The sequence below is a fragment of the Manacus vitellinus genome, unplaced genomic scaffold, assembly GCF_001715985.3.
Source record: "Manacus vitellinus isolate BGI_N305 unplaced genomic scaffold, ASM171598v3 scaffold_1_pilon, whole genome shotgun sequence".
NCBI lineage: Eukaryota > Metazoa > Chordata > Aves > Passeriformes > Pipridae > Manacus > Manacus vitellinus.
The window spans coordinates 43,463,734-43,490,430 of record NW_021939396.1 but is presented as its reverse complement, the minus strand read 5'-3'; the positions used below and the strand labels follow the sequence as shown (position 1 = coordinate 43,490,430).

The 26,697-nt window shown below is 37.6% G+C and overlaps 1 protein-coding gene across 1 annotated transcript; it reads left to right on the top strand.

Annotated features, from left to right (window-relative positions):
- Positions 1-5,412: 5,412 nt before the first annotated feature.
- LOC103761179 (desmoglein-1) lies at positions 5,413-26,343 on the top strand. Its single transcript, XM_018076423.1, has 16 exons — positions 5,413-5,460; positions 12,015-12,050; positions 12,420-12,548; positions 13,223-13,378; positions 13,507-13,654; positions 14,515-14,678; positions 14,929-15,063; positions 15,639-15,824; positions 16,006-16,265; positions 17,181-17,323; positions 17,473-17,691; positions 18,835-19,311; positions 21,452-21,600; positions 22,273-22,333; positions 23,718-23,926; positions 25,372-26,343. The coding sequence occupies exons 1-16, from the start codon at positions 5,413-5,415 to the stop codon at positions 26,341-26,343; spliced, it is 3,492 nt and encodes a 1,163-aa protein (XP_017931912.1).
- The last annotated feature ends 354 nt before the right edge of the window (positions 26,344-26,697 follow it).

Here is a 26,697-nt window from a genome sequence, read left to right as displayed (position 1 = left end):
CAACAGAGTTGGTCCAGATCCTCCATGCAGACAGGCCTAGGATCTGGGGATTGTTCCTATGATTGTCATAGTAGAAAGATGGCAAGAGCATTAATACTGAATTTCAGTGTTGGGACTCAACATTTGGGGGGAGTCATGGTGGTAACTCATGAAGGCAACATTAACCTGCATGTAAGCCTAGACCCTACTGCAAACCCTAGAGTCAGTGAACTTGGCGTCATCAGAAGATAAAACTCACTGGTTGCTCAATATAAATAAAAGAAAAATTTTATCCCAAATTGGGAGAATAAGAAGGTAGCCAGGATATGCTAACTGCTTGAAAAAGTAGCAGATGACTACTACTCAGGGCACTTACGAATCTGAATATTGTCCTGTTGCTGTTGACTCCAAAGGTTTGAAAGAAAAGACAGGCATTATCTCAGAATGAGCAATTTCATTATTATATTGCTCTAATCATTCTTATTTGCGCACACTCTTTCTTACATACATTCTGCTCCTTGCATCATGTTTAATTTTCCTAGTTTTGTTGCAAGGCTGTCTTTCTGATTATGTTCCTAAGTTTACCCCACACATTTTCTGCAACTTCAGAAGCTATAGTTATCATCACATTTATTATTATCAACAGTCACTAACAACAGCAGTAAACTGAATGAATAGGGTGCAAAAATCATCTATTCTGAAGAAACTAAAAAATTGCATTTGGCATGATCCTGCCAAAATCAAATTCTAACATTCAATTTCATAACCAGACAGATGGGACCATAATATAATGAGAGAAATCCTTTTGGACTAAAATGGATGGTTAGCAGTCTGAAATAACCTTGACAGGAAAAGCCCACACTGCATACAAGTTTCATCAGCAACAACACGGATCCTGCTGATATTTAACTGAGATTCCCGAAACATATCAAAACATAAAGTACATGATGAAACACAGACCTGTGTATCATAAGCAACGCAAAGTGTGTCTCTGTGCCTTACCTGTCAAACAATTCCCAGGAACTTCAGCTCCATAAATGTAAAATCAGATATATCAGAGGTGAGCGCACCAGGTGAGACAGAGTCCTGCCCCTGCTTTGCTGAATTATTTCAGACCAGTCACTTCATCTTGCTATGCCTTGGGTTCCTCATATTAAAATAAGGCAAATCATGCATCAATTTGATAGAACTCAGAGCATTTCCCATTTGCCTTCTCTTGCTAATAAAGACACTCTCTTTTTTAGCCTTCCATACAGGTCTGAATATAGCATTGATAAAATAATTTCAATCGACATTCCTGGGTGATTGCCAGAAAACAGTAGTTCAGGAAAGACTTAGGCTGGCTTTTGCTTTCAGAATGAAGGTCTTTACTAATTTAAGTATTACAGATTCCCCAGATACTGCTGCGTAAACATGCTTCCTTTAATCAAGAAGATAAAGCTAGAGTTGAAAAGTTTAATTGTTTCCATTGTTGGGGTTTTTCATTTCCCACACAGGAAGGCTAAGTTGAGAGTGCAGTGTTAGGGGGTGCGTTCATGACTATCTCATGTAGATACAAGACCCTCTATGAGGGAATTGCTTGTTGATGACCTGGAGGACAAGCCTCCTCTCCGAATCCCATGGCAGGGACAGGCATGAGTCATATTGCAGGACCAAATATTTTCCTGTGAGATGCTCAGAAAGTTGATCGAAATGTCATATATATGCGTGTATGTATATATTTGTGTGAAAGTAGACTGCATCAAATATGGATGAAGCAAATTTGAGATCCACCGCAGGCTTGGACTGATGATGCAGTCTTGGAGGTGCATTTTAAAAAAATTACTCAAGAATGGTGTTTTAAAAGTAACAAGACCAACTGTCATAGGTAAAGAGTGCTTTCTGAAGTGCTCAAACATGTTAGTTACCTTGCACAAATGGAAGTCTCTAGGATTTGGACTCTTAGCTGGCTCTGTAACATCAGTAGGTGACTGGTTGAATTTTTAGATACCAAAAAAAATTTTGAAAATTCTTTCATGAAAAGAAAAGTCAAGTTTTGATTAACTGCATTATATGCCAATTACATTTTTAATTATAGAGTTCTGTTTACAAAATGATCCTCAGCCCTTTCCTCTACTGTTCTGAAAGGTGCTAACAAGAGTAAAAAGAAAAAAAAAAGCATAAAAACCTTCATATAAAATATAAAGGAGACGAAAGCTCCAAGAACAAAAAAATGACTGTTAGGTAGATGCCACTAATTCTATGTTATTAACTCCAGCATTCCCAAAGGGTAATGGTCAGTGGATTAGGATTTCTTCTTCAAGTTGGATTAAATTACTCTATTTTTTTCAATCATTTTCATTTAGACTAAACTATTTTTTAAAAATTGTTAATGTGTAAATTATATTTTTCAAAGTTTGAACATTTGTTTTGAAATCTTATTTGAAATTACATGACAAGTTTTCCCATTAAAGAATTATTCTAATTTTTTTTTTCTGATAAGTCCATGTGCACTCTTCATAATGAGGTGTGGTAAAGAAAGACATAGTGTAACAGTTGCAGCTTTCATTTTCACTTCTCTAGGGCTATTGTCATTTGAGGCATTTTATCGTCTTTTCTAGATCAAATTATCTTCTGTTATATAATAAAAAATTTGACACAACAGAAGTTGGATATTTTGGTCTGTAAAAGAACATGCCTATTTTACATTTCCAAGAAATAACTTCTATTCAGTAGTCAAAATGGAAATTCAGCACTGCTAGGAGCAGTTTTGAGTGAGACACACTTTCAACCTTTCTTGATTTCTTATCAAGCCTCCGATATAGCTTTCACATGCAGTGATTTCTTGATAGTTTAAATAAGTTTTATCAATCTTCTTTCTGGGCTATTCCAAAAATAATCTACTGACTCAACTCTCTGAAGGTCTGTAGAGAAGTTTGAGAACTACTCATTCTGAAGCACTGTTTGCCCTTTTTCTATGGCCACTGGTCCACTTCATATTGCAAAAACATAAAAATATAGGCCTGACACCAGATGCACAGAGTCTATTAACTATGAGTCTGGTTTATTTAGCACAGTTTATTGAACACAACATATATAGTCCTTTTGGATTGCCAGTGATAAATGCATTAACTGCAGAATAGCTATACATAGCACTAACAATACAATTGCCATCACAAGCTTAATTTACCAAGTCAAAACACTAAACGTAGCTGAGGACACAAGGTTTACCAAAAAGCATGACTTTTGTGGAGGGAGAGGAGGACAAAACTGCCAATATGTCCCTACAAATTTTGTGTAAAAAATTTGGTACAGGTATGAAATTGGGGTACATCTTATATCTTATTTATCTCTATTGTGTAAAGTGCTGAGGGTGGGACTGTGGTCAAACTTTCCATTCTTTGTAATCACGTTGTACACAATATTTCTTGGTAGGAGATGTAGGAGATGGACTTGATTTGTACAAAACATTTCTGAATATCAAGCAGAAGAACAAGATCACGCAACTTCCACCCCATTCCAAGCTTCTCCCCAATGCCATGGCAACACAAAGTACAAGACCTCCATCCAGTTTCCATATCTGCACCATGAGCTCCATCATGTATTGAGCTTTGCATTTTCTTCACTGTTTTATGCTTCCAACACTTCAAACACTGACTATTGCATTAGTAATATGGATATTTTATGTGTTACTGCAATAATGATCATATCGATCTGGTATAAAACAGTAAAAAACATACAAAAATAATGCTTGAAATTCTGTAAAACAAAAAAAATATAAGCCTCCAAACCAAACATTTGAAAAACCTAGAACAAAAAATGTTTTTAAATTGTCATTTTTGGAATATTTGATTAGGCAAAAGTTCTGAAATAAGATACTTTGGTTCATAAAAGAACATGCATATTTTATACATGCAACAAATAACTTTTTATTTTTATTTAATCCAAACACAACTTTTAGATTGTTAAAAAATTCACAGAAAGGGGAAAATCTAGATGTGATCCATTTAACTTTGCCTGTTCCGGTTTGCCTCACTGACTCACTGCTTGGCATGTTTAGCTTAGTACCAAGAGCTGAGTGACAATGGGGACATGCACAACTGGCTTTGGCAGCCCCAGCCAGCTGCAAGACACCGAAGCATCCATGCTAAGTGGCATGGAGATATGGCATGCTGCAAAACTGCTTACCCAGCAGGAGCATGGGACCTCATCCTGGCAGGTGCTGAGTAGCCCCAGAGGTGCTGAGCTCTCTTTTCCCAGCCTGCATCCAGTTCTAGGAGATATCAAGTTCCATGGAGGGCTCAGCAGGCTCAGGAGCACACCAGTCATATTGCATTTGGGGGGATGAAGTGTGTACCCTTCTCCCAGGTTCAGCGCCAGACCAGAGGGTCACTCTGACTTTTTCTTGCCATAACAGGTTGGTTCAGGTGTCCCAAAGACACAAGGAGGGATTTACAACACTTCTTCTGCAGAGAGGGCTTCTGCAGAGAAAGCTATTGCAGAGCAAAGCGGGGAGTCTTCTTTGATTTGTCTGTCCCCCAATAACTGTGCTCCTGCCATGCAAAATGAGGCCAGAAGCGAGCTGTGTGGGCACATCCTCCCTCTCCTCTACTTCCTGTTGTTTTGTCTGGCTCTCCAGTTTCTCTGGGACAGGGCATGTGTGCAACTCTCTCTCCGCTGTGCCAGTGAGAGCACAACCCATTGGAAGGCAATGGTATGGCATGAGGCAGCTTTGCAGATGGTGAAAGCAGAAAGTCTTCCTCTGCTTCAGATATGCCTGTGGCCTCATGAATAAAACATGATTTTTTTTTCCCCAAATTGACATGTTACCTCTTTAACAACAACAACAACCCCATTCTGCTCTCAATGTTTCACTTCTGTGAATAATGTACATGGCACTGACTTCTTTGTGCCTGTAAGTAAATGGACTTCTAATTCAAACAAGTAATTTCTTAAAGTCCATATTCTTCATGGTAATATTCATTAAGTTCTTCTATTATACAGGGTGCAAGAAGAATACTGGCAGTTGCATTGAAAGCAATGATAAGTTACCATTTTAATGATTCCTTATGTTGTGAGTAATTTATAAATCACTCGGTATCTTCTCAGCGAAGCTTGCCTTCTGTTTTTAAAACTTACCCTTTCGTATCCAACAAAGGGTTTCAGTGCAGTAAGAATTAAGGTGTGTCTCTTAGCTTTTACCTGCAAGCAATAATGATGTTGTCAAGCGTTTCAGGTGAGACCAGCCCAGGATTTTGGGGTGGGGAAAGACACTCTGTTATACAGCATCTTCAGTGCTTCCCTCAGAGGGAGGCAGAGACACTTTGAAGGGCTGAGTATAAGGACACATACCAAGTGTCTTTTTAAATACTCACTAGAGCTGAGGGGGGAGGGGAACAGGAACAGGCTTGTAACCACAACTCAGTTGGACTTGTATCCGAGAAGTCAGATGCCATGGATTGGCTCCCTCACCGAACGGCTGCTTTTCTGTTCCTTTTGTTGGTAAGTCAGATTTTAAAACAGTATTTGTAAATTCTGTGACTGCGCCGGTTGAGTCTTCCTCAGGAGACCATTACATTTTACACTGTAAACTGGTCCCCCAAAATATCTTATGAAATTTACAAAAAAACCAAGGCTTTGCTCATTTTAAACAGCACTTCTAAACATTCTACAGCATTAATTTAGTTTTTCATTAAATAATGACAAATGTTACTTTCTGTGTTGACTTTCTGCAACCTCTTGATGATCAGCATGTGGTTTTCTCTGTTTAATGCATGACTTTTCAGACAAATGTTGTCTGTGTCTACTATTTAAGGGGTCACTGTTATTAATAAAAGACATCATTATAAAAATTGTAATGATTAGATATAATTTGTTTCTACATCTTTACTTTTTTATCAGTTGAAGGAATATCTTTTTCTAAAGAATTCAAATCTCTTTTTCTAAACTGATTAAACTGATTAGCAAGAGCACTTCAGAGCTGACAAAATCCTACAGCTATATTAATGAGAAAAAAAACAAAAATTCAGTGAAAATCTTAGTTGAGTAAAAATCAAAACTGGGCCTATTTTATCATATTACAAAGAATTCCTGTGTTATAGTGCATTAGTGTCTGAGCCGCCATGTGCTGAGCAAGAGAATGCATGATGAAAGTGTTGCTCTTTGGGTTTGTTTTCTCACTGTAAGAGGAAAGTTGTGGTGGCTATGGTCAAGGGGCATAGTTGTACAATGTGTTCATCAAGACATGGAAATTACCCAGAAGGGACTTAAAAGGACTATGGAGGCCTTATTGCTCCTGCAATCTGATTTTTGTGTGGATTAATTTTACTCATCTGTGCTGCTCTTTTGAAACCAGGTAGAGGTTTAAGGCCAGGAAGATTGAGAAGAGTGAGATTTCCATTATAGTTATGTCTTTCTGTGATTTTCATGCAATTTTACATTTTACACAATGTATTACTAAGCATAAATGTTTATTAACTTCTCGTTACTGACGTTTCTAGGAATGTTGCAGTCTAAGTGTGTTATAGAATATGAAATCCTAAAACTAACTTGAAAACATAATCCATTAATTTTAGCTGACAGCTCTGCGATCAGTAAAGTAGAACTAATTAGCACAGGGCAGCTGCCAAGCAAACAACAGCAAAACTTGGCAAAAGCAAGTTACAGTTTGGATAAGTTTCTGCTTGTTTAGGCTAGTGCAGAGATCTCTGAGGCTGGTCTGTTGCACATCACCAACACCTCTGGATTTTCATGTTGCTCTAGTGACTATCCATTTCACTCAGTTACCTGGTGATGCATACTCCCAATGTGTCAAAGTTCAAAAAGCTTGACTGTACCATGTCTAAGATCTGTCCATTCAAAAGAGATTTTACTGCTTTACTTCTGTCAGCACTCCTGAAGCCATTTTCATTCTTTTAGTATATTATTGTTGCAATTGTGAGTGACGGAGGGTATGTGTTGGGTCACAAAAAAAGAGCAATTGTGAAAACTGCCATTGTGTTTTGATGACTATCAAGCATTTGAACTTCTACTGCCCAGAGGAAACAATTGTAATTATTATGTGTTCTTCTGCATAGCAATGTTCACGATGGTCCATACGGCTTAATAACATCTTTCAGCACTTTATAGAAAGCTAACAGAAAAACTGTAGAGATCAAATAAATTATAAATTTATGTATCCAATTTTGGTGCATTGTGAGAAAGAGTCTTGGCTTTCAGCTTGATTAATCTTTCATGAACATTACCTGTCTGAATGGTTTGTCTGGTTAGTATATTGTTAATAAGTTGCTTCAAATAAAAGTGCCGTGGAGTTATACATATTTTAGTACATTACTACACTTTCAAAAAAAAGAAAACTTACCAGCCCTGAAACTAGTAATTTTCTGCATGGATTTCACCATCGGTGGGACTGATTCTGCAACCCTTGCTCACGTGACTTCAAAGACATTATTCTCATGAGTAAGGGAGTTCTGTTTGTGATACTAGCACAGACACGTTTTATGGAAATAATCTGTTTGATCAGGTATGACTCTTCTCCTGCCAGCTATCATGTGACAGCCAATAATTTTAAATACACCACATCTCTTATGCACTTTTGTCTGGCTACATTTTCCCATGTGTTATCTATGCTTTTTTTTTTTTCCCCCCCTCCAGTTGTTAGGCTATGGTTACACCTCCTACTCATAACTTGGTTGCACATAAAAAAATTAAGGGGCTAAACTCTCTCCTTGCATATGCATACGAAACATCTGCCGGGATTTAATCAGGAACTTGCAGGCTCTTCTGCCAAATAATTTTGTTGTAGAAATAGAAACTAAAGCAATTTCACATTCAGGAATTATCACCTATAAAAGGTTCTCATGCCTGCAGTTTTACATTCCTAAGTAAAATGGCCATTAAGCAAACATGCATTTGCAGCCAGAACACTCTAAGCCATATCAGAATTCAGGTTTTATTGAGGAGATTTATTGAGGGCACTTAGCATGACTAATTTGAAAAACTCAAATTTGAATGATAATGGCATACACCCTACATTGAAATTACTTTTCTGTTCATTTTTCTAATGGTTACTGTATGGGAATTCATTATATCTGTATGACTTAGCAGAACAGAAACATTGCAGTGGAAACTTTCCCAAAGTGTTCAGTTCTTTGAATAAACTTATTTTAAAATAAATAAAACTTTGGAATATATTCTTCTACCTGACACAACCATTGTCATAACTCTGCTGAAGTAGCAATGGATCCTGGGTACAATACAAAATATTGACATCAGTAACTGATATAGGAACACCTGATTTCCTCTAAATTAGTAAACAAAATGCCAGAAAAATCATCCTGAAAAACTTTCCCTATAAATTGGAATAAGTACATTAATTAGTGACCTATGAAAATGAAAAGTATAGAATAAAACCCCATCACGTTTCAATTAACAAGTGATTAAATGGCATCTTTTTAAAATACGAGGTTTTGTCATGTTTGAACTCTGCTTCTTATTATCTCGTGCACTGATTTATCATTTTTTAAAGAGAATCAGAATGAATAAAGGGAAGGGTTCATTATTGCAACCCTTTATTAATCAGAGCTTTGGATGAATACGAAGATATAAAAGTCCCAAAACGCTGACAGTACCAGAGCTACCACTGCACCCTGATGACTAATGCAATACATTTGAGTTCTCAGCACTCCTCCCATCCAGGCCAATAACAATACTGCTGTTGACTTCAAAGAGAGGAAAGCAGGTCCCATATGAATAATGCTGGGAAGATGTTAAAGGCGTGTTCAGTCATTTAGATTTCAGTAGGTGGAGGAGGGAGGATTCCATAATTGCGTATAATATTGCTTGGCACTCAATTAATGATTAGTTAATTCTTGTTTGTAAATTGCTTTGAAGGTGCAAAGAACCATACACATCCTATGGGCCTAATTCTATTTTCAGTTACATCAGAATAAATCCAGAATCACTCCAGTGTGACTCTAAGGTGTCATTTTGGACAAGGGTTCAGGTATCATTACAATAAAGGACAAGCTTTCAGGCAGAACACCGTGCAAATGACAGCCACCATAACTTGTTCCCTGACAGCACATCTCCCAGACCAAAACAGAAACCACTTCTGCAACCAGCCTCTAGCTTCTCTGCAGCTTCCTTTTTCTTTTCACAGTCTCTCAGAGACTAACAGACCAGCAAATCTTGGCATCATTCTGATCAGCCTGCCTACCCCAAGGTCCTCGGGATGCATCCCACACATTCCAGTGACTCCTGTAGCTTTAATTAATGTTATTCACTGGGTCTGTGGAAAGTGCTGTACTTGGATACTGGTTTAGAAGGAAATTTTTTTCACTACCTAGAAATATGACAGAGTTAGCTGCTAGGAGACAGCACTTCTCTGCTGGAAATAGCACTAGAAAAAAACAGGTTTGCCTCCAAGATAGATATTAGAAATAGATAACTGGTCTGGGGGAAGACTTCTAACTGCTGATCATAGCAGACAATGGGAAAGCAGTAGTTGGGGAGGTAGAGGAACCTCCATCCCTGTATCAAGTTGGATAAATATAATCTCAAAACTGTTGAGGTTTATCTGATGAACCAGATAGCTTTTTCTGGTGTCTGCCTGCCCTCCTTCCTATAAAAGAGAGATATACCAAACACAGACATCAAGTTCATTGGATCAGCCTTTTCAAATAATAACACAAATTTTACTAAGTACTCTGGATTCAAGATCTTCACTAGCAACAAGTAGCAGAATAGGGTTATCCTTGATTAGCATAGGACAAGTGTGGAAATACAGGGCCTAAATTTACAATCCCCAGCATCCGCAATGGACAAAGTCCTGACATTCTCATTACTGGTGCTCAAAAACAAAGAATGAGACTCCAGTGTAAAATACATATTTTTCATTGCTTGAAAACAGAACTTGGTTGAAATTAAGTGTTTTATCAGTATTCATAGCCTTAAACAACAGAATTCTTTATGGGCATAATTCTTATTTCAGAGGTACTCAGAATAGTTTTTCAATTAGGCCTGCTGAGTATGAGTGATGTGTCTGGGTGTGAGGTATCAGTCTCACTGTTGAGTAACAGGATAGGCCACAGGATGCAGACAGCAGACAAGATTCACTAGCATTGCACTGGGAGGTGTATTCTCATACTTTGCTGGGTCAAGACAATTGCTCTCATGCCAGAAGGGATTTCAGCCCAAGGGTGGAGAGTATTTCATTGTGCTCACCAAAGGAGGCTCTGCTCAACTAGTGGGATTGATTGATAAGAGACTATTCAATTAGTGCTCTTTCTGGTAGACCTCATCACTCAGGTTCTCTCTGAGGGTATAGTCTGTCCCTTTGACTTTCCTGTGTTTCCTCATGCTCCAAGGGGGATTACAAAAGGACAGGCCTGAGCTCCCACTGGGGTGGAAAAACCCTGCCATTTACCTGAAGTCTGATATTGTCCCTTCTCTGAGATGAGTAATGGCCACACATGAATTTGAACCCTATTCTGAAGCTCAAAATTTAAATAGTCACCAAGACATAAACTCAAAAATATATTAATGCTCTTAGTACAACACGAACATATTGTTAAGATTTTTCTGCAGAGTACTTTTCTGAACCATTTATGTCAATAACTTCCTCAAAGAAACACGGAAAAAAAATCCTTTCCCTATGAATAGTCAAATAAATTTCAAGGTATATGTACATCACATGGGCAAATCCACAGTCTAAACTCCCTCATTCAGAAACAGATTAGGGCAGCCATTATGTGCCAAGGTCTCAGGGAATGTTCTGGGCAAGACCAGATCATTGAAGACATTGTTTTTTAAATGACAGATGGTGGACCTCTTGCAGAATAAAGGTAAATGGGGAAAAGAGAGAGAGCAGAAGAAGGGTGAAGCTACTGTTCATTAATCTGTTCCATGTAAGAGGTTGTCTTCACATGAAGTAAGTGGAAAAAAGTCTGTGTCCATGTTCCAGCCTTGCCAGAACAATGCAATAAATTTAAAGCGAGGAAAGTCCCATGATGTAAACCATAGGATAAAAGATTGTCACAGATTTTATCTAAGTACAACTGGCATAAAACAAACAAAAAAAAAGCTATGGGAAATGACAAGGAAGTGGAAAACTCATAAATGCAGATGTTAACAACTTTTTTTGAGAAAAGAAAAGCTCTGAAATACTTTTTGAGTTACCTGGATATTTTTTTTCTCCCAATGATGAATGAAAAAAGCATCCAGCCCTGAAAATCCCATATTCTTCACCTTTATTGTCTGAAGAGAGGAAAACCTGGTCCTAAACCCAAAAAAATGCTCTGAAGAGGTTACACCTTATTTAGGAATAAGGTTAATTAAACTGTGCCTTCTTTTAAATTGTGCTAATCAAGAAACTGAGGCTTCTCTCATTTAAATTTTAATTTTAAAGTAATTACATATTGCATCTGATCCTGCCACCTTCATTTACTCAAGACTGGTTGCATGGTTAGGTCTCAAATCAAAGCCCACTGCACTCCAGGGAAATATGCTTGATGACTGCAGTTCTCTTTCCATCTTACTTTGAATGTCTTCGACTTCACTGGGAAGTTCCAAGAAATTATTTTCATTCTTTTTGGTTTAAAAACCTAGTTAAGTATTCCAGGTTTATTACGGACAAGGAAAAATACATTATTTAGAATAAAGACTCCTTCTCTAGTTTCCTAGATATTTTGGTAACAATTCCTGCAACCAGCTGAGGTGTTAAAACATAAAAATCTGTGTGAAAGCTGTATTTTAATGTAGGTATAGCTTGAAATTTGCTATGGTGTATCCATTCAAACCCAGAGTTCTGTCTTGAAAGACAGAATTAATTTTGAAGGTTTAAACTGTCAAGGAATTCAAGTGCTGGAGATAGAAAAAAATGAATTGCACAAAGTCATTTCTGGAAATCCTGTAGCTACTGCCTAGATAAGCTATTTCAATAGACTTGAGAAAAAGTACTTCTCCAGTCCTGCAGTATAACAATGTCTTGCAGTTGGGCTTTGCTTACTGCATCTTGCCTTACATTTTTACACGCCAATCTTTCATTGTTCTTGCAGGTACTCTTGGATTTCAGCACAGGATTTCATGTAGAGGTAATATATATTTCTTTAGAAACTGTTTTTCTGATCAAATGAAATGTAACCAATGAAAAACCAAGTGGAAAATACTGAACTAAGACACTTCTGAACCTGAAGATTGAAAAGATATTTAAATATTAAACAGCTGCAGGTAATAACCTGCTCACTCCCTTGAGAGAACTTTTTCTAAACCTAAATGAGTATCTCACACAAAGGAATAATTTTAAAGTAAACATGTACAGTCTTAGAGTTTGGGACTCACAGACATGTAAAAAAGCACACGGTCTAAAAAAATCTCTTTCCTCCTTATCATTGAAAATTCTAATTGTCTGTATTAATTTAAAATGGATTGATGTCATATGACACTGGAAATCTGTGTCAAAGGTAAAAGAATGGGATGAAAATGGAATGGCAAGATGGAAAACCTTCAGAAGACAAAAACGTGAATGGATCAAATTTGCCGCCGCTTGTAGAGAAGGAGAAGATAATTCTAAGAGGAATCCAATTGCCAGAGTAAGTAGAAGGAAAAACAAGTTTCACTGACAAGGAAGTTTTTTGCAAAGACAGGCTGATAAAACCACAGAGAAAAATATATTTGCTTAGAGTAGTTGAAGCAAGGAATGCAGAATAGAAGAAAGATGATGCAATATTTCCAACTCTGTTGAGACAGTCTCATAAAGTGAACCCATGTGGCTGCTGAGGAGTGACCAGAGGCTTCCTAGAACGTTGCCATCAGTCTACTTCCTGGGCAGCTCCAACCGATGTCTTTGCATGCAGCGTCTATGTACCAGAGCACAAAATTTTTCTTTTGTCTCTCACCCTGATAAACTCCTAAGCAGAAGCTCAAGCATGGTGTATGACTTCTGTGGGAAACAGAGCAAAGATGATATCTTCCTGTCCTGTCCTTTCACTTACTGAGGTCCAGCCACAGTGTGATAATCTTGGAGGTTTCTCTCTTCACTTGCCTAACAGATTTAAGAGAAAGCCTATCCAGCACTTAAGGGGAGAGGGATCTCTAGGTTAATTGTTTAGTAGAAGAACTCTCCATTGGTTCTGTCAACTGAACCTTGTGAATAGTGGTTGAGAAACAGAAAGTACATAGAATGTTTTATGGGAACTAAGAATAGGAGAAAAAACCCTGCGGGTATCCTCAGTAAACTTCCATAAATTATTATTTGTTGCTGTAGATCCGATCAGACTGTGAAGAAAACAACCCAGTCACATACAGCATCTCTGGAGTTGGAATTGATCGTGCACCCTTTGGAATATTTGTTGTTAACCCAAGAACAGGAGAAATTAATATAACATCAATAGTGGATAGGGAAGTAACCCCAGTATTCGTTGTAAGTACTCCCATTTTTTTATACCTTTTTGATGATGGATCCAGGGTGGGGTAGACAACAAATTAATTTGTTTCAGATTGCTACTTTGCTTACTTTTGGTTTTAAAATGAGTAAATCTCTTTATCTAGATACGTTGCTTTGCCAAACACTCAGTGACAGGTATGGATTTGGAACCACCTCTTGAACTTCGAGTCAGAGTTCTGGATATAAATGACAACCCTCCTGTATTTGCACAAACTGTATTTACAGGATCTATTGAAGAGAGCAGTATGGACAGTAAGTAACTACACTATGCCTTTATAGCAGTGCTAGTGAAGCTCCCAGAATACAATAAATATAAACCTGGGGTGCTCATTCTGCTTTTTCTTAGGCAATGACATAGATTAGCCAGGGCTACTGAAAAGGAAGGAGCACCAGATGCTTCTCCAAGTACTGTTTGAGCCAGGGCCTGAGCTTGTTGCCATAAATTAAGCAGCAGTGCTTCCTTCCCCCTTTCCTCCCACATGTAAATGCTGAATGTTCCAGTTTCTAACCATACCATTATGCAAATTCTTTCAGATGTGAAAATTAAAAATAAATCAGTTCATTTAGGAAATAAAAATAACACTACACTTACACTTATTTCCTTTGAGGATATATAAAACACATTTTTTCCCATTTTTCTCTTTCAAATATTTGTATTTGTAGCCTGTGTATTGCAGTCGCAGTAGAATATTACTAAATAAACCCTTACTTAAATGATTAACATGGTTCTTTTTACCTAAAGTAAAGAAATTAACTGAGGTAATGGTGCCTAACACTCATTTTCTACTTTACAGAAATTCTCATTTAAAACTGTGGCAATTTTTTACATTAATATCTACAAGCTCAGTATTTACTGTATTTACATATTCCCTATGGTGATTTCAAGAAGTTCAGTGAAAATCTGCATTATTCCATCTGACCTTGATTTTTAATTAATTTAAAGTCATTAACATTCAGAATCAGTATTAAAAAACTAAATTTTTTATTTTCTTTTTAAATGTTAGTGAAAGCCTTCTATCATTTTCATACAAGTTTTAGCATTGTGTCGATGACTTGTTCGTGGGAATACAAAAGATTTTCTGATTTTTTTTTTAATTATTTTTTATTCTTAGACACATTGGTGATGAAAATCATTGCAACAGATGCAGATGAACCTAATCACTTGAATTCTAAAATTGCCTTCAAGATAGAGAGTCAGGAACCTTCAGGTCCACCCATGTTCATTATGAATAAATATACTGGAGAACTCCATCTTGCCAATTACCTTGACAGAGAGGTAACATTTCCTTTTCCAAAGTTAAATAACATGATTTTTTGGTGTATATGTGTTATGAGAGCATGAAAGAAAATAAAAGAGAGAGAAAGGCTGTGTTTTTTACAATAATTATTGGAGAAATGCATATTTTCAATGTGTTACAATAAAATGTCTAAGGTAAATTCCTATATTAGGAAATAGTAGCAAGACATGAGTATTTATAAGATGCACCGCTGGTCTTCTAACACACTCATTTCTCTTTTTGTGACAGCAACATAGTAGCTACACTCTTGTTGTGAAGGCATCAGACCGGGATGGAGCTGCAGATGGAATATCATCCCTTTGTAGCTGTAACGTCAAAGTTATTGATGTCAATGACAACTTTCCAACTCTTGCTCAAAGCTCTGTGAGTTTTCAATACCAAAAGCAACATAACTGTTTTAAAACCCTGTTAAAAAACCCCGTTGATAACAGAGCCCTTACTAACCCATAGAGCACTTTCACATTTGAATGCTTCACTGGAATAAGAGGGTTGTACTGTCCTTGTTCCCTTGTAGTGTCCTCGAAACACAGTCCATAGATTGTGCACCAATTCTGGTAACACAGAAATAGATTATTTTTGTATTCAGAGAAGTCAATCCTGACACCGTCAGGACTGACTTCTTTGTATTCAGAGAAATCCAGTACTTCAGGCATCCAGATCCCTGAAGTATGGCTAGATTACGCAGATTAACCCAGTCTTTTTAAGATCTTTTGCTATAGAAAGCACAAATCCTCTCCCTCTAAGATGCCTCTGCAAACACTTGAGGTGACACAGCTCTTCAGATCTGCAACCAGAATCACAATTGAATACATGTTTTTTTATTTAATTCGCATGGGCTGTGCACAGGACATTCTTCAAAAGAATCTCTGCAGACAGCTATGTTTTCCTCACATTATATATATTATAGTTTGCTAACAGGTACTTATCTGTCATTCCAGTTTTCAGCAAGTATTTCAGAAAATTCACTCAGTTCAGAACTGCTACGAATACAAGCTCTGGATGCTGATGAAGAGTTTACAGACAATTGGTTAGCAGAGTTTTTCTTTATATCCGGTAATGAAGACAACTGTTTTGAAATTGTTACAGATCGAGCTACAAATCAAGGAATCCTTAGAGTAATTAAGGTATGGATAAATATTGTGATTCAACTCTTGAAATAATCATCTTTAAATAGTTTTAGTTAATTGTTAACAAAATTAAATGGCCAGTAAAAATATTGTCACTCAACCACTTAAAATAAAAAATATTTAAATAAAATTAGGGAACTTTTATGTATTATCTATTTCTCTGTGGTTTATCTTTTAGGAATTGGATTATGAACAGCTCCGAACCCACTCACTGATGATTGGTGTCAGGAACGTAGCTGCCTTCCACCACTCTGTTGCACAAGAGTACCAAATATATGGAACACCCCTCACAATAGAAGTAAAAAATATGATTGAACCACCGAGGTTTCACCCATCTTCAGTCGTGTTTTCTCTATCAGAAGGCACAAGAGTGAATTATGTTATAGGAACATACACAGCCATCGATGAGGATACAAGAGCTATTGCATCAAATGTTGTGTAAGCTCTGCTCTGCTTAACTTCCTGGATGAAATAATTCTTTTGAGATTTCAGTGGGATGAGGAATAGGTACTTTAAAGGATGCTTTAAAAAAACAACTTAAAACAACATTCATTCATTGGCAATACAATAATAGCAATACAATAGTATATCGTTCAGCCCTTTTTTGTGCTACAATTGCTTTCTTTTCTGACCTACTTTCCTTAGCCTTATATACAAGACAAAGAAAATAACATTTTTCCAATAGGCTGTAACTTATATAAATAAAACAGGTGAGTTTTTTTTTCTTATCCAGCCTAAGAATAATTTTTTCTTGAAATGTTTGCTACAAATAGGGAATTTGTTAGCATCTCTAAAAAAGCAAACAGAAAATCCCAATAATGGGCAGGATTATCCAGTCAGAATAGAAGAGGTCACTACCAGCTCATTCTATAGTAAAAAAAAAAAAATTATTTGACACTTATTTCCCTTGAAATTGATGATAATAACTGGGATCAGAATTTGTTTTTTAATGTATGTAGAAATAAATACAGCTTATTGACAAAGGTTTGGGAAAAAATCATAAAACTGAGAAATGTGTTAGCAAATACAATTTTAGAACGTTACAGGAAGAGCTGTGGATTTAACCACTGATATCAACAAGGATTCTAGTAAATTTTAAAGAATCCAGAGAGATTTAATTTCAAAACTATGATGCCACTTGCAAAATGTACACACCTACTTTATTCCTAATCACTTTTCTGGTGTACATTTTTTGAAGTCTATATGACTTTTGCTTGAACAGGTTTAAATGCAAGAGGACCTAGCACAGCCTAAAAAAAAATGTTCCAAAATGCCAAATATTATTTGCAAAATAAATATGTAATACATATACTCATAACATAACACTGAGTATTTTCACTTCACCAAACACAGATATAGTATAGGACGTGATCCAGCTGCCTGGTTCAGAATCAATCAAAACACTGGTGAAATCACACTCAACAAAGCTATTAACCGGGAATCAGTCTATGTCATCAATGGGCAGTACAAAGCAGAGGTTCTGGCTATCACCAGAGGTAAGAAAAGAGATTAAGGTTTCTGAAAGAAAACTCTTTTTGTTTTCGGATTTCTATCAATTTTTTTCCTGTTTCTAGTTTTCCAACCCAAACTGCATTATTTATAGTATCGATACTCCCTCCTGACCACAAATATCTCCTTTTTACAGGGGTTCCTCGATATACTGCTACAGGCACCATTGTGCTTTCAATAGATGATGTCAATGCCAACTGCCCGACTATTAATACTGAATTAAGGAAAGTATGTATGCACTCCCCATCAGTGATTATCACAGCAAAGCACAGGGATGGAGGTCTATATGCTACACCCTTTACATTCACCATACATGGTGAACCTCAAACTACATGGATAATCAGATCAATAAACGGTAAATTAACCTACATTTTATAACAGAATAAACCATAGCAACAAGTTCTTATATAACTGAGTAGGATAATATTTCACTAACAAAAAAACCAGTTACTAGAATCTATTCTAATCTCACTTAAATGTGATTTTATGCTCATATGGATCCAAGAAGTTGCTCCATATTTGCTTATAAACATATAAAATCATATTACAATTAGAATCAGAATTATTACATGTGTTTTTTAAAGGAAACAGAAATTTAAAAAAAATAGGGCAGCAAAAACTATAGTTTGAGTACAACTATGACAAGAACTTCTGTTGGTCTAAACATGAGTAAATCAAAAGGAGTAATTTGATACTTTTTATTTCTATAGTATCTAAAAATCCTAAGCATATGACAAAACTCTTAAAATTTTGTAGTAAAGAATAAAATTTTTAGTTGGCAGAGCCGTACTTATGTGAGAGGCATGTGAAAATGGCAAATTAAAACTGCTATTTTTGTAATTTATTGTACCAATTAGACTTACTTGTATTTCTGCAAAAACTGTTTTCGTCAGTGTGCAGTGGAGCTTTTCCAGTTTCTTCCAATAAGACATGACAAACTAATGAATTAATCAAATCTCATACATTACTAAATGACAGAATTTGCATAACTTACTGTATGCATAGAAGACTACATTAAATGTTAAATATCACAATTACAACTATTCTTGAGTCCTAAGCAAATGCACCTGTTTAACTCTAAATTTTTTAAACCTACTGAAAAATCTTTTGAAAAAATTATTTAAATTCCTTGTGAGAGGAAAAAGAAATGCATAAAACTCGCAATTTTTATGTTTACCATTGTGCAAATAAAAATCAGGAAAAGCAGCAGTAGAAATAAAAAAGTGCATTTGCCTCTTTTGTATTTCTCAGGCTTAAAAGTGATAACTAGACTGATCTGGCTCAAGTTTTACAAAACAAAATCTAGCATAGAGGAGTATCATAAGTTTCAGCTTTGAATAAGTACTGTAGATCAATAAGTAACCAAGGATCTTAGAAAGGGAACTCTTAGTCTCATATTCTGTTCTATGAATATAACTAACAAAAAGTAGAGACTTGTAGAGCATTTATAGTCAATACCTTCACCTAAATATTTTTCTCTTTTTTTTGTCCCCCAAAGCTTCCTCTGCAGAACTAGTGAGTCAGAACATTGACTTTTACCTTTATAGGATCTATATCACTGTAAGAGACAGCCAAGGCCGACGCTGCCCCAGACCACACATAATTCCTGTGCAAGCTTGTCAGTGTGATAGTCGGAATTACTGCACCAGTGGGGCCACAAAAATAATTATCATCGGTGGTGGTGGTGGTGGTGCTGGTGGTGGTGGCACTGAGGGTGGTGGTGGTGGAGAAGGCCGGGAAGATACAGGAGGACAAGGTGGTGGTGATGGTCAGACTAGACCTGGAGGAGGATATTATGAGGACCACACAGACTGGCAGGCTTATACTGATGGATACGATGGAGGTGAGGGAGGATATACTGCATCCATTGACGACAATTATGGAAATGAAAATTATGGCAGAGACTACCAATCACCGACCACACTGAGCGGTGCTGCCATTGGCCTGATGTTTCTTGGTGGATTAATATTTGTTTGTAAGTATAAAATTAAGAAAACAATTTTATTACCTTTCTAAAAGTGTACTTTGTAATTCTTCTAAAACAAGGTGACTTTTCTGGTTGGTTGTTAATCTATTGGCTCCTATAGGCCATTTGACAAGAAAAATTTGTCTTTTAAATTAAAAGAATTTCTATATATTTTATGTTATACACATTTACATACACATTTCATTCAGAATTAACTACTTCCCTTCTAAAACTTAGGGTTTGTTTTTTTGTTAAGATGTTATTTAGTTCTCAAACCATCAGACAAAGCTGTTCAGTCACTTAAAACCTAGAGTATGCAATTGTCCTTCCATTATGTTCTTAGAAGAAATGGACAAGTATCAGCTCCAGGTTGGGTAAGAAAAGATGTAAAGACCAAGATTCCTTTGTGCTCAAAGACAGATTTCAGTAGTAGAACAATAGATACTATCATCTTAGATTTTACACTTTTGGCTATTACTTCCAAATATTATATCTATTAAAAACAAGTAGTATTTATTATAACAGGATCAAAAAAGTACATTCATTCATATGTCCTAGTATTTTGAAGAAGTATGAGTTTCATGGATAAGAATGGCTCAAGTTAGAATTTATGCAAGCAATTATTTCTCAGAACACCATAATCAGATATGATCTACCCTCTCTAATGGCCTGGGCATCAAGTAATCAACATCTAAAATTTACCATTGAAGAAATACTGACTAAAAAAAACTGAGGATATGGATTTTTTTACCCTGATTTTCTCAGGAGCAGGGTTTGTTTGGGGTTTTAATCTTTGATTAGTAGGAGTCAAAAACCACAAAAGTTTGGAGTGGCAAGTGTTGTGTTATGGGTGACTAATGTTACAGGACAATCATTCTGCCTTTGGAAATCTCCTCTCCTAGTTGGTAGTCTGGACTAATATGTCCTTAGTAGTGCACTGTGAGGCAGCACTTTGTACACTGCTCAGCCTTTCCCCCTTTTCTCTTCAGTTCACTTTGATGTTATGATCAGAGGGCTGTAGTGACTCTCCTGTGAAGACAGGTTGAGAGAGTTATGGCTGTTCAAGCTGGAGAAGGCTACAGGAAGACCTCAGAATAACCTACCTAAAGGGGGCCTACAAGAAAGCTGGAGAGGGACTTTTTACAAGGGTGTGCAGTGATAGAACAAGGGGAAATGGCTTTAAACTGAAAGAGGGCAGGTTTTGGAAGAAATTCTTTACTGTGAGTCATAAGGTACAAACAGGTTGCCCAGAGAAGCTGTGGATGCCTCATCCCTGGAATTGTTCAAGGCCAGGCTGGAAGGGGGCCTTGAGCAAAATGGATGCTGGAAGGTGTCTCTGCCCATGGCAGAGAGGTTGGAACTAGATGATCTTCAAGCTCCTTTCCAACCCAAATCGTTCCATGATTCTATGAATTAATATTGCATTGCCTTTTTAAAATGAGCAGTGTTTTCAATGTTGGTATTTACAGAATTCTGCAATTTCCAACACTGTGTTCTTGAAACAACAAAGAATAATAACAGCACACTGGGAAACCTGACTCACTCTACGTAAACATTTGTGGAAATCTGGGCTTAGGGGTTGCCTCTGTTGTTTTTTCAAATCAAGCATTATGCATATGTGATGTGAAAACTGCAACTGGAACCTTAGCCAAAGATCACTGTAGTCTGATGGATATCTCTCCACTGATTCTCATATGTACATTATTACTAATGTGTATTTCTTTTCAATTACAATATTTGAAGAGACAAATGTATGCTTATATATCAGGAATGAATAGCACTAAATGCTATACATAGCAAGACTGGTTCTGTTTGTTTAATTTTCATATGTATGCGACTTATATTGATTCAGTTGAGACAGATCAAAGTCTGTTCCCAGGTCTATGGGCATAAATTTGGAGTAACAGCCCTACTCCACCCCTGCGTTGCTCTGCTATAACTAAAGGTACAAATTATTCTGAATTTCTAAATACATTCATTTCCAAAAGCAGCTAGTGATTCTGAAAGCCAGACTTGCAGGCTGCTTGGTTTGAAATATTTTAAAGACATATTTTCAAAAGTTTGTGAGCATCTCCCCTCTGAGAGAAGCAGCTATTCCTGTGAGAAAGAGATGTTCTAAATCCCCGTTTCCTGTTCTCGTCCTGTTAAGTGATTCCAATTTTGATGTCAATGAGCGACTGTTGTGGCTGTGGACGTGGCGCTGCAGGTGGAGTTGGAACTGGATTTGAACCTGTACCTGAATGCACAGAAGGGGCAATTCATCCATGGGGAATAGAAGGTGCACAGCCTGAAGACAGGGTCAGTACATTCCATGTTTCTAAAATCAGTAGTAACTCATATTTAGAGAAAAGACTGCATTTGACTGTAGAGAGTGATTGTGGTGTTGTGTCTTCTCCTAAAAGAAGTCTGGCATTGTCAACAGTTGCCAGGCAGACACGAAAGGTGATACTTAATTAATATTCTCAGATGGAGTTTATGTGCTTTTAATTGTGTTCAGTTAGCTTGGCACAATAGTTTGGTGTTACTATTCCCTCAGATGAAACACAATAACTAGCAAACTTCTTCAGTGAAAATTTAGGACAAAGTAACACAAATCATCCCCACTGATCACTGTTTATGTTGACAATTAAAAAAAATTGTAGTGTTTGGTTTGGTTTTAGTTTTAGTTTGGTTTTGTTTTAATGGGGATGATAATTAAGAGCTCTCCCTAGAGAGGAGATCATGGCACTGGGCCTGACAGAGTTCAAGAAGCATTTGGACAATACTCTCAGGCACGTGGTGTGACTCTTGGGGATGGTCCTGTGCAGGGCCAGGAGTTGGATTTGATGATCCTTGTAGGTCCCTTCTAACTTGGCATATTCTGTGATAAATAGTTTAAAGTGCTAATTCCTTAGCATGATTCTGAAAGTCTTGGTCTTCACATGGGAATTTCAAGGTCATCACTAAAGGAGTCAAAATGTTGTTTTCCAGGATGTCTCGCACATTCTTGCCCCAACAACAGCTGCAGGAGGTGATTTTGGTGAACCCTCTGGTAAGCAGATCCCAAAATCTTCTATGTACACAGTCATAAATCTATCTTTCAGAACTTCATGCCTTCTGATTCATGGAGCACTTTAGTTTCCCAGCTACAACACAACCCTTCCAATCTTACATCTACAGATAGTCAAACTGATGCTACTAGAACCTCCAGAATGAATAAAGAATCTGAGGGATGAGCTTTTGAGGCTTTCAAATCTCAGGCAATTTTTCTTTATCATTCCAGCTACTGAGTGGAGGGTCTTTTCCAGACACCAGTTTTAGCAGAAATCAATCCTGAGGCCAGAATAAGGAAATTTGCTTTCATAACTCAGCATGAAAGATTCCCAGTTTCCAGGCTCTGCTTCCCAAAAGAGATGTCAAGCAGCTAGGTAACTACTTATCATTTGTGCATTAAACTAGACAGAAAGCTGGTACATAGCACAATAAATTTATGCTTCTGAGATAAGGTTCCCCCAGGAATTCGATGACCATAGAGAATAAATCAAGCTGCGTAGTGCCACTTTCTCTTTGTCCCTCATTCCTCACATGACAACAGGAAGGAAGGATGCTGGTACAGATCCATTTTCACTAGCTTCTGACAGGAAGAAATGTTATTCTGCAAGACAATTTCTCTGCTGACTATTATTTATACAAAAATGTTCTCGTATGTTTTCACTTCATAAAAATGAAAAAAATATAATTTAGTCTATGTTTCCTAATGTAACCATAGTCAAGGCTATTGTATGCAATTCTATTATCATAAAATACACTGATCATTAAGACCACTCTTTCCTTGTTATCCATATATGAAAAAATTTTGAGAAGATAAAGTCCTGTAAGTATTACTTTATAACTTATTGTGAAGACTGTCTTCATTCTGCATTATAAATCAGTGGTTATTTTGATCCATTATTGTTCTCTCTAACCCCCCTTAAAAATTTAACCACTAGAAAATGTGAAAGGAGTAAAAGAGCCTTTCTTTTTTCTAAGACCTTAAGGCAAAATAATTTTAAACCTGATGTGATCACAAATATACATTTATGTATTTACATAACTATCCACAAGCATTATCTGACTTTCTAATGCAAACCCCATGACAGCATATATGTACATCATGCAGAAAATGCCTCCAGTCAATAACCAAAATAAATAATTGATTTACTAAAGCATATCTGAACATGCTGCCTAGCCTCAGGAATAAAATCAAGGTCTTAGATGTCCACTAATATGTGCTTAATTGTTATTGCAGGTTTAATGCTTGTATGTATCTGTGACTGAAAGTGGTCTAAAATATGTTTAGAAACTCAGTAGTGTCTTTATAGTATTTATAAAAACAACTGCTGAATTCTGTGTAAATTTTAATAGAGCATGGGAAGGATAACTTTTTCTGTTTTCAGAGATATATAATAACACATATGGAGGAGGAGGAGTAGTAGCTTCCGGTGTTGAAGAAACTACAGGAGTTGGTTATGGCACTGGTACTGGTTACGGAACAGCTGGAGGAATTTCTGGAACAGGAGAAGTAAAAGGGTCAATTGGAGGAACAATAAAGGAGTATCGAGAAGGAGGAGTGAACATGGCCTTCCTAGACAACTATTTCTCTGAGGTAATTAGTTGATATTCTTTGAGTTACATCTGTGAGCCTACTTTTTGTTAGATTCTTCTCCCCAGGTTACATGGTAGAAATCCAAAATAACTCTAGTCAATTTGAAACTTCCATAGTATAAGACTGATGTAAAAGCAAAACTGACTGGACAAGTAGGAAAAATTACACTAGTAGTAGTACTGCCTTTGAGCTGCTGCTGTAGTAGATTTGATTGCTCAATAGTCTTTTTGTAAAACTGATGGACACACTGCATTTGTGGGTAGAAAGCAACTAAATTATTTCAGCTTTGTAAGTGGCCACTAAATTAATGTATTTTTCACCTTTTTCAGTGTATAAAGAAATAACTTTGTGAAATTGTTCACTCCTACTTTCGGTACAGCCTGAAGTGACTTTAACCCCTAAAGAACTGTGAACATCAGTTCACTGTTTTCCTAATTTTTATTGCCATTTCTGTTCACTAAAATACTTGTGAACTACAAGGGACAACAATATGCAGTTTTGCCATTGACAAACATGAATTAGCCTTTAAATATGGTATAAAAAGAAGGTATGGAATTTACATGATTAATGTCTTCATGAGATATATTTTCATAATAGGCATGAACTATGAGGCATAAATGTTATAACTGCATATGTCACCAAAATATCAATTAATATATAAGGATTGCTATATTTCAAAATCTAAGCAAGGGTCAGTGGAGGAGAGGACAGAGCAGTCTTGATGTCCTGAGCATGGACTTCTCCCAGATCGCAATCAATAATTGTCTGGCAGCCATGGCCCTCCACAGATTACTCCTCCTGCTGACCATCTCAATCCCCAAACTCTCTGACTCTCCCTCCCAGACCTCCCCTTCCATTGTTTCCTGCTTCCTCCAATCTCACCATGTAATCACTTTAAATTCTCCTCTTTCCTGCTTGATCTCTCTGCATCAGCCACTTCAGGATCCCAAACACCATCCTAAATCAGCAATCTCCTTCCTGTTCAAAATGGACTCCCTTCTGGGCTCACCAAGTCTTCCCCACAGTGGCCAATCCTCCATCCCATCTCTTCTATCCTGGCCTCTCCACTGCTCCTCTCAATAACCTGCTTCACTCCTCTTCCTACGACTTTGTTCACATAGTGCTACCCAAAGAGTGCATTCGTTCACCCATCTCCTTTGCCCCCCAGTCAGACCCACTGATGGCAGACCAAACTGGAGTTGCAAAATGTTGGCAGAAACAAGAATAAAACACAGTAATGTTTGAATAAAAAATTATTTCAGGATTAAAAAATGTTGATGGTATAATCTGTCCTGTTGATGTCCCATCTTTCAAGTCAGCTGGGTCTTACCGTGATTAGGGAAACCTTACTATGGTTTGAGTATCCGTGGTTAAAGGCCTGATGAAAAGTCACTCTGTTCTGTTCCTTTTTTTTTTTTTTATTTTCCTGCTTTTGCAAACTACAGAAAGCATTCGTGTATGCAGATGAAGATGAAGGTCGGCCAGCAAATGACTGCCTATTAATCTATGATCACGAAGGAGTCGGTACTCCTGTTGGCTCTGTGGGTTGCTGCAGCTTTATCGGAGAAGATACAGATGAAACATATTTGGATACATTAGGACCAAAATTTAGGACCCTGGCAGAGATCTGTCTGGGCAAAGAGATCGAACCTTTCCCTGACGTCAACCCACCCTGGCCAGGCGTCAACGTCACCTTTCCCAACCCTGAAAGTGATCTAAACCTCCCACCGCCTGGAACCACCATCGTTGTCAATGGAAGTGCACCGATGCCTCCCCCAGTTGGCACTACAACGGTTGTTACTGAAAACACCTACACATCTGGGTCAACCATACAGCCCCCAAGGCCGATGCCAGATCCCTTGCTCCACGGCAACATGACGGTGACTGAGACCTACACCTCTGGCTCCCCCTCTCTTTGTGTTGACCCTCTGCGGGCATCCAACGTCGTCGTAACAGAAAGGGTTGTCGGTCCTGCATCTGCCTCTGATTTGCGTGGCATGCTAGATATCCCTGATCTCGCAGATGGGTCCAATGTTATTGTCACCGAAAGAGTAATTGCGCCTAACTCCCGGCTTCCAGCGTCTCTGAGCATTCCCGATCTGGTAGATGGGTCAAATGTGGTAGTGACAGAAAGGGTGTTCAGGCCTGCCTCCGGCATGCCAGGCAGCCTAATAAATATCCCCTCAGAGTTATCAAATGCCCACAATGTGGTGGTCACGGAGAGAGTAGTGTCAGGGTCTGGCATGAGCAGCCTGGGAGGAACAAGCCTAGGGGGGGCAAATCTGGGGGGCCTGAGCAGCACAGGTCAGGTGCTCAGTGCTGACTGTCACCTTGGACAGGCAATGGGCACAGCATCTCCAGGCACCTCCCGGAGACGAGTGACAAAGTACAGCACCGTGCAGTACTCCAGTCAGTAAGGCCTCTGCCAGCATCCCTTCCCGCTGAAATCGCCGTTTGCACTGACACTCATTAGCTGCCACCCATCGAGAATATTATTATTATTTATAACTAAGAAATAGCGCTAAAATTTCAGGGATTCCTACTTGTGTGAGGATTTCTGAAGGGTGCCCCATTTCAAGGTTAAATGCAGGACTTTGTCAGTGAAGGGAAAGCAGAAGTTAGCTTTAAATCTATTTATTTCTCTCCAGCTAGCACTACAAGTGTACAAACAGACATTAATGTTTTTGGAGAGAGATCTGATTACCAAGCAGAGCAGTGAGAGAGGATCCTTGTGTGCATACAGTACATCATGAATTAACATCATACAAAAG